The sequence below is a fragment of the Artibeus jamaicensis genome, unplaced genomic scaffold (genome assembly GCF_021234435.1).
Source record: "Artibeus jamaicensis isolate MK-2021 breed Jamaican fruit bat unplaced genomic scaffold, CSHL_Jam_final contig_519, whole genome shotgun sequence".
Taxonomy (NCBI): domain Eukaryota; kingdom Metazoa; phylum Chordata; class Mammalia; order Chiroptera; family Phyllostomidae; genus Artibeus; species Artibeus jamaicensis.
In genome coordinates this window covers 53929853-53938669 of record NW_026521871.1, presented here as the reverse complement: position 1 = coordinate 53938669, position 8817 = coordinate 53929853, and the positions used below count along the sequence as shown (strand labels likewise).

Here is an 8817-nt window from a genome sequence, read left to right as displayed (position 1 = left end):
AGGGCTCAGCTGCTATCCAGGACCTCTGATTCCACAGAGGGGAGACCAAGCAACCTCACACGAAAACTCGGCCCTTTGGAATAAAACCTTCCCCTGCTCCAGAACCTACTGTGGCTCCCTATTGTCCCTGGGGCTTCCATTCTCCATCCTCTGCCTCTGACCTCACTTGGGCCTCCCCCTCCACCTGCAGGGGAACCACCTCTCTGACTGCCCAGAGCTGGGCACTGAGTCTCAGTCATGTATGTGAGGACAGCCACACACTCTGCACAGCGCTACCTTATCACAGGGCCAGGGGGAGGGACGGCGAGGACAGGCCGCCCCGCACACTTCTGCAGTTCACTTCATTTCAACCGAAACCAGTATTCTCGTGACTTCCTCTGTTGTGTCTTGCTCTGGCCCCTGGGAGGTAGACTGATCCAGGTCCTTCCTCCCACTTCTTGGGGGTGAGATGGAGACCAGGAGGGGGCAGGCCCAGCTGGTTTGGATCGGTTGGTTGGGTGGCACACCAGGAGGTGAAGGGTCACTGCTGGGAGTCCCCATCAGTGCATGAGACTTGTTTGCGGGTTTGGTCCCAGTTGGGGCACATATGAGAGACAAGAAATTGATGTCTCTCTCACATGGACCTCTCTCTCTCACTCTATCTCCAAACCTTCTCTTCTCTCAATCAATCCATCAATTAATCAATCAATGTTCAAAAAAAGAAGAATCAGGATGAGGAGGGAGAGGGGGGAGGAGGAAGAGAAAAGGTACAAGAATGTGGACCAGAGGAAGTGAAAGGGATATGAAGGTCATCCTGGGCTGCCCTCCCCTGGCCATGCCTGGGCAGCACTAGCTCTCCCTGGAAGGCAGCATGTCACCGGGCCAGGCCATCTGGTTCAGCCACCATCTCTTTGGGACTCCTTATAAGCACATTAGTGGGGAGCAAACTCATTCTACTGCACCGAGACCTGAGGCCATAGCTCAGTCTTATCTCCTCTCTTCACCAACCATATCGGAATTCCTGTGCCCAGAACCAGCACCTCCAGGTCTGAGATGCTCCTCTGCTGGGGAAACGCAGACCTTATTCTCCAGGGGTCTGGTCTCTCTGCCACCCTGGGAAAGAGCTGATTGCCGGGAGTGCCTGGTGAGGGCAACCCCACTGCGTGCAGGGTTTTTGCAGAGTTATGATTTTCAAGGGCCATTGGGACTCTATGGGCATGGAACCCTCTGACCTTAGAACCCTGCCAGCCACGAGAGTGAACTGCATCCCTGTTAGTGTTTAACACATGACTGGTGCCCCCCCCAGGGTCACCTGTGTGTGAGCAGGGACAGCTCAGCAGCATCCCCAGCAGAGTTGCACACTGAGTCCATCCCTTAAGTGCCTACTAGGTACTCAAGGAGGAAGGCGGGAGGGATGGGAGGCCCAGTGCAGGGTGACCGTGAGAATGAGCCACTGTCCTGGCCCCTTGGCCGCTGCCTCACCGCATGTCCTACAGGGTGGAACTGCCGCCCCGCCCGAGCCTGTGTTTTGCCCACACTAGCGCGCATGGTGAGCCCTCCCTGAGTAGTAAGTGTGGGAAAGCAAGACAAGTGAAACGGGAGCCTGGAGAAAGGTGCTTTCACAAGAATTTATTTTTCAATCCAGGATTTGGAGCCAGGGCAATACAGGCCTTTAGGACTCCCCCCTGGGAAATAGATTAAAAAAAAAATCTCTGATTCTTCTGCCAATTGTCTTAATCTTATCGACAATATTTTGCACCTTGCTGCCCAGTCCGACCTTCTTAATCTGTGCACAAGGAAGAAATAGGTAACTAGTGGGGGCTGGACCCAGGGTCAGGACCCCTTCCCACCTGGACACCCCTTTCCTGGGCCACCCCAGGAGCCTTGGGGCCCTAGTTCACCCTCTGGCAGTCACCTTCGGAACATGTGGTTAAATCCCTACACCCTTCAAGAGAAGAGGAAGCTGAGGCCCAGAGATGACTAGTGGCTTCCCAAGGTCACTCAGCCCATCCCAGCAGCACTGAGTGGATCTTGGGCTGAGCACTCATCTCTAAGTCAGTGGCTCTCAAACTTCAGCAGGAATCAGAATCTGCAGGAAGTCTTCTTAAATGCAGATTGCTGGGCCCCACCCTAGAGTGGGAGTCAGCAAGTGTGAGTGGGGCCTGAGAATGGGCATTCCTCATCCTCCCCAGGGGAGGCCACACTGTGGGCAGCACTGCTCTCAGGGACTGCAGAGCCGGTCCTGCAGACCTGGGGCTCAGGTGAGGGAGGGGCCCCGGGCAGGGGGTTTCTGGGCCCTGGATGGAGCACTGGTTAATGGGTCCATAGGATGTTCCATGCACAACCAGCCATGGGCCCCTACACACAGAAGGGGCCACTCACCGCCACGCAATTAATGTCAAAGTAGCCATTGGCCCGGCCCAGGGTGACTGTCCCCGCACACTGCTTCACCAGCTGAAAAGAGAGGATTGAGGTACAACTGGAATGTCTGTGCTTTAACCCTCCGGGCTCACCCCAAGTGTCTGGAACTGTTCTCCAAATGCCTATTGCTCAGCGTCTTGGGTGGCAGGCACCCTGGGCTCTCAGCCCCAGCCTCACCCCATTCTCCTTGAATTCACACTGCTCTGGTGGCAGCTGCGTCGTCCTGGGGCACACGGTCTCCTTCACTGTGAAGCTCACAGGCTTCGGGGTGTCTGGGTTGTCGTCCTGGCCGGAAGTGAGAGTGGGGAGACGAGGTTTGGGCACCAGCTTGTCTTCTCTGATCTGTCATCCTGACTCCCCATGAAGACAAGAGACAAGACAACAGCTCCTACTGTGTCCCTGGCACTCTGTTGGGTGCTGGGGGACAGAGGTGAGCAGGACAGACCCCACTGCTGCCCTCCCCTGGCACACAGAGTGCAGGAGAGGACCTCACACAAACTCTGGGGACTGAGGGAACCCAGAGGCCTCCTGGAGAAAAGAGATTGTCACAGGGAACCCGGGGCTGAGCGGGGCCATCCCTGTGTGGGAGACAAGCAAGAGCAGAGGGAACTGGAAGCAGGGAGGTCGCATCCAGACCCAGTGACCCCATTCCTCTTCCTGGAACTGGCAGGAGTCCCTGAAGCATGAGTGGGCGTGTGGAAGGGGCAGCTCTTTGCACGGTATAGATTCTAAGGGAGGGGGCTGTCATCTGGCAGGGGACACAGCTCAGGAAGGTCTTTCTCCTGGAAGAGGTGGGTGGCACTGAAAGGGAGGAGTGCCTCCCCGACCACAGGTCCTGTGTGAGCAAAGGCAGTGGCAGTGGGGCCCCCCTGGCTGGCCCAGAGCCTCCCCCCCAGGTATCCCCCCAACTCACTGCATCAGGCCTCTGCTGGTCCAGCTCCAGGAGGCGGTAGAGACTAGGTTCCGAGGAGCGCTGGTTGAAGCCGTTCACAGCAGCGAGCACAGCCTCATTGTAGCTGAGGACCTGGGCAGCGGCTGGAGGCACGGCCAGGCCCAGCAGCAGTAGCCACAGTGACCAGCGTCCCCAGGGAAGGCTGTCTCTCTGGGTCTCCATGGTCCCCAATCTGCCTCCTCCTGGCCTGAGTGACCCTCCTTTATGCCTGGGTCAGTTGCAACAGCCCCACCAGGAGCCTTCCTGACCTGCCCCATCACTGGCCACCTGCCAGGTGTGGGCTCCACTTTCCTCAGCTCCACGCTTGCCTCAGGGGTCTCATTGGACCCTGGTCGAGGCCTGCCCCATGTGCAACCTGAAGCAATGGTTTCTCCATCTCCCTGACAACATATCAGCCTCTCCTGGGCCCCTTGGGGCAGTTTCAGCCAGGGTTGCTCAAGAGAGTTGAAATTTCCAGAAGAGAGGAAGGGAGCCAGGCACAGACATGGGTTCTCCCCACTGCAACCAGCTCGGAGTCAGCATCGTGTAGTGAATTCGCCAGCAAGTCTTCCTCCCAGGCCTGCCCAGCACCCAGCAGGCTCCCAGGTCAGGCTGATGAGTGAATGGCAGTGACCAGCTCCATCTGCAGCCTTACCCGCCCAGCCAGTCCCGAGGGAGGCTTCCAAGGCCACTCTATCCTGCTCTAGACCCAGCCCTCAGTCAGTTCAGAGGCTTGGGGACACCTGCCCCCTCTCCTGGGCTCTTCTCCACTGCTCTCTCGTCTGAAAATGTCCCTAGCCCCCACCAGATGTGGCCTGTTGTCCTGGCCCCTCCCCAGCCTATGCCTGAGGCAGGCCAGTCCACAACTATACTCCCACTTCTTTGCTGTCACACTCAAAGCCACTCTTGGCTGGCCAGCCCTCACTGGAGACAGTGGCCACTCAAGGCCCGTCTTTATCTCCCCAGCTGCTGGCGGCCCCTCTGTCTTCCTGAAACTTCCCATCCTTCCCTGAGGCCCCTCCCCTGGTTTCCCTCCTCCCTCCCTGGCAGCTCCTTCTTGGTCTCCCCCAGGACGTTTCCTTGCACACGGAGGATGTGCCCAGGGCCATCCTGGGCTGCTTCTCTTCCCAGGCCTCACACAGGTGTCACCTCCCGCCGGGGGACACCCTCTCTCAGGACACCAGTTACCAGGGACAGATGACAGCTGGTCTGCATCTCTGAGTTCAGGACTTCCCAGATTAGCCATGGTGGTGCCCAGGGGGCTGGCCTGCTGTTGTTTGGCAGGTGCCCGGTGCACAAGCCCTGGGATGGAAGGCTGAGAGAAGCTGCCTGTCCCTCATTCCTCCTGGGGACAGTCCCTTCCCACCTCTGCCAATGCCCCTGTCCTGTCCCCTACCACCATCTTCCGTCCCCTTAGGTGTACCTCCTCCGAGTTCCAGGCTCTCCCCAGAACCCAGTCTGCTTCCAGGCCATGGTCTGGGCCTCCTTCAAACTCTGATTTGGCCATTTTGCCCCCAACCTTCTGGAGCCCACACCCTGCAGGCTGGCATCAGGGCCGGCTGACATGGGCTCCTCATTGCCCTCCCCTGCAGCCTGCCCACCCCAGGTATGTGGCCGCCACACACACACCCCCACTCAGTTCCCTGGGAGCCTCCTGCTCATTGAATCCTCTGCTTGGCAGGCCCTTCAGCCTGTGCACCAACCCTGACTGCACCCCGACATGCCAACCTCCTCTTCCTTGCTGCCATAGTCTCGGGAGGTGCCCACTGATCTGACCCCATGACTCCCTGTTCAGTGCTCTCACTGAGCCATGAGGCTGGGGTGGCTGGAGCTGGGAGGGGGAGAGAGCACCCCTGGGGGGATAATGGGCCCAAGTGATAGAGGGGTCCAGAGGCCAGGAGGAAAATTCCAGGCCCAGCTCTCCTGTGCAATGAATGACCATGTGGGCGTGGGGAAGCCTTTGGCCTCTGTGGGCCTGTGGGACTCTTGGGCACTTGGACAGGGCCCCTTGGAAGGTGGCAGCCTGATTTTGTGGCCTCTTGCGCACTCAGCCCTGGGAGAAGGAAGGAGAAATGGGTCTGTGTGCAACCTGGTTTCACATCCCAGACGTTGCCCCAGTGGGTTCTTGATCAATTGGGCGCTTGCACATCGGGGCCCGTTAGACTGGTGTGAGGAGGGTCAGAACTCTGAGGGACACTGGACCCTCGATGTGTTCTCGCTACTCCTCTGTTGTGTTTTTCTCAGGCCTCTGGGTGTTTGACTGAAGGAGGTCATTTCTCCTGTTTCTTGAGGGGGTGAGACGGAGACCAAGAGTGGGCAAGGCCTGGCCAGGTCGCTGTGTTGGTTGGGCTTGGCCCCAGTGCCATTTCCGGTCAGAGCTCATTTCTGGGTTGTGGTCCAGTCCCTCCCTGATTGAGGTGCATGTGTGAGGCAAGTGATGAACATTTCTCATCTTCTCTGTATCCTCCCTTCCAATTTTCTGAAAGTGAATAAATAAAACCTTAAAAAAACCCAGAGTGGTAAGGAAGCTGACATCTAAGCTGAAGGGTCAGCAGAGACAAAGGACACAGTGTGGGGCCCTGGCCCCTGTGTGTGTCCCATGGTGCAAAAGGCTCCAGAGACAGATCCTCAATAACTGGGGTGACGCCAGTGTTTCTTGTTTTCTATATAATTTTTAAATTATTGTTGCCATACAATATTATATCAGTTTCAGGTGTGCTACATAGCGATTGGTCATTTATATAACTTAGAAAGTGATTACACTGATAATTCCCATGTGACGTGATACATGATTATTACAATATATTAAATATAAAAATAGGAAGCACTTTTTCCCTGGGCTGCAGCTTGCATCCCTGTCCTGCATTCAGTTTTTCACTTGTGCTCAGCTCCCAGTCCAAGTCCCTCCGTGACAGCTGTCTTTTCTCCCAGCATTCCTCACTTCTTTCCAGAAAATCTGGTGCTGGGAAACAAGTGCCCTCTGGCGGCCTCCTTGGGAGCTACGCCAATACTTGCCAGGGGGAAGTGGACGGAAAAGTCCTCAACCTTTTCAGAAGAGAAAAGGGACACTAGGGACCTGCCTCACTGCCCCAAGCCATAAGTCCAGTCCATTTTCCGAGGGGGGGAGGGAGGGAGGAGGAGGGTGGATGTCTTCTCAGAGGCCTGTCTAAAGCCCCTGGTTGCAGGATAACATTCAAATTCTTAGTTGTCGATCACTCTTCAAGCATTTCTCCTTTTCCTTCCGAGCCAGGCTCTGTATTGCCGCTGGGAACACAGGACCGTAGGGCCCCAGACAGCTTACCCGAGGGCCCCAAAGCTCTTCTCTCTCCCTATGCCTGGGGCCCCCTCTTGAGGGGCTGAATGGCTCTGGCAGACCCAGAGAAAGCTTGACTGGAAGTCAGGCAAAGCCAGTGTTTCTAGAAGGAAATGGTCGTCTGTATCCCAGCCAGAGTAAGAAGTGGCGAGTGACTTGGTCACTGGATCCAGCAAAATAAAGATCCCTGGAGAGCTTGCCAAAGGCTGTTTCTGTGGAGTAGGGGGGTTGAATGTCTGACTTGATTGGGTTCAGGAGGAAATGAGAGGAGAGAAATTAGAGACAACTTTTTTACTGTGAAGGGAAGGAATATAGCTGGAGCATCAAGTGAGGCCCTGGGAAGTTGTTTTATTATCATATTTTTCTCAAGATTTTTATTTATTTCTTAAGGGAAAGGAGGGAGAAAGAGAGGTAGAGAAACGTAATGTGCGAGAGAAACGGCAATTGATTGCCTCTCTTACGCCCCCATCTGGGGACCTGGCCTGCAACCCAGACATGTACCCTGACTGGGAATCGAACCGGCAACCTTTCGGTCTGCAGGTCTATGCTCAGTCCACTGAGCCACATCAGCCAGGGCTCTTTTACTATTAATTGCAAAGATTTCAGTGAAATATACAGACGAGCAAATAAACCATTGGTGTCCATGCAGCTCAATGAATTTCCACAAGATGAACACATTCCTGCAACCTGCACCCAGATCAGGAAACAATGTGACCAGTTCCCAAAAGTCCTCTTCATGGTGCTTTCCAGTTACCGCCCCCAAACATAACTAGCACCCTAACTTCTATCACCAAGAATTAAATAGCAGGACTTCTCATTTTTCCTTAATTTAAATATTTTATTGTTTATGCCATTCCAGTGGTTCTAATTTCCCCCCATTGTCCCCCTCCACCCAGACCCCTGCACCCCTCCGCTCCCACAGGCAATCCCCACACCGTTGTCCATGTCCACAGGCCACGCACACATGTTCTTTGACTAATCCCTTCACCCTCTTTCAACCAGTCCTCCCTGCCCCCTCCCCAAGGTTTTTCATCTTTTAAAACTTTATATCAATGGAATTAAATAGCACGTCCGTTTGTGTGTCTGGCTGATGTCAGCATCAGTTGTGAGTCATCCGAGTGAAAGGGCCTCCATTTACCCATTCTATTGCGGACAGGCATCTGCCCTGTCCTCTGCTCAGGGCTAAAATACTAACTGTGCTATAGCACTATCTCTTGCCTTCCCAGAGTCTTGCTGAGCCTACTTCCTCACCTCCTACCTCCCCCACCCACACAAAATGACCTCCATGTGGCCACCTCCAGCGACTTCCTTCAGTGCGCCTCCTCCCTCCCTTCGGGTTCCTCCCCCACCACCACCACCTTCATGAGCCTCTTTGCTACATCTGGGCTTCAATACTAGTGCCCCCCAGGTCCAGTCTCCTAAAACATTCTTTTAAACAAACAAACAAACAAACAAACAAACAAACAAACAAAACGCTATTTGCACATTCTCAGGGGTCATTATCACCCTCAGGCTAATGAACCCCCAAATCTTTCTCCAGAGTGCCACCCCCAGACAATAGAGCACAACACTGAGCTCTTCAAACCCCTCCGGGACCGTGTGGGGGTTGCTGAGATAATGGTGCCACCCACCCAGCTGCTTTAAGTCATGACTGAGGCTAGGACTCAGTCTCAGTGGCTTCCTCCTCCTTTCCCACCTCAACTCTCAGTTACTGAAAAGAACCCGATAAGCTCTACCTCCTCCAGGCTCCCAAAGTCACTCCCTGCCTCTGGTGGCTGAGCCCCGCCCTCCATTCCCCTGGACTGTTGGGAGAGCCCCTTCCTCGGGCTCCCCCACACCCACCTAAGGCACTTCGGATGGTACCAACGCTCACCCGCCACACCCTGCACTATCTACAGAATGAAGCCAAACCCTTCAGGGAGTCCAAGTCCTCCAAGTAGTGTCTCCTTGGAGACACTCCCACTTGGGTCCCCTTGCGATCACTCCCAGATGCCCTTTCTAGGACTCAGAAGTAGTTCCCAGAAAGTGCTCTTGTCGCTGCCTGGCCTCTTTGGGCTCCTTCCCCTCCTTACAATGCGCCCCATCTCACCCCACCCCAAGTTCCCCTTTTCCAGCAACCTAAGCCTTCAGACCACAGCAGCTTTCATCTCCTTTGGAAAGTTCCCCCTCTGCC

The 8817-nt window shown here is 55.2% G+C and overlaps 1 protein-coding gene across 1 annotated transcript; it reads right to left on the bottom strand.

The window, feature by feature from the left end:
• Window positions 1–1594: 1594 nt before the first annotated feature.
• Window positions 1595–3625, bottom strand: CAMP (cathelicidin antimicrobial peptide). The gene is made up of 4 exons (XM_053669396.1): window positions 3314–3625; window positions 2578–2685; window positions 2362–2433; window positions 1595–1765 (listed from the first exon to the last, which is right to left on the bottom strand). The coding sequence occupies exons 1-4, from the start codon at window positions 3512–3514 to the stop codon at window positions 1652–1654; spliced, it is 495 nt and encodes a 164-aa protein (XP_053525371.1). The 5' UTR covers window positions 3515–3625; the 3' UTR covers window positions 1595–1651.
• Between the last annotated feature and the right edge of the window lie 5192 nt (window positions 3626–8817).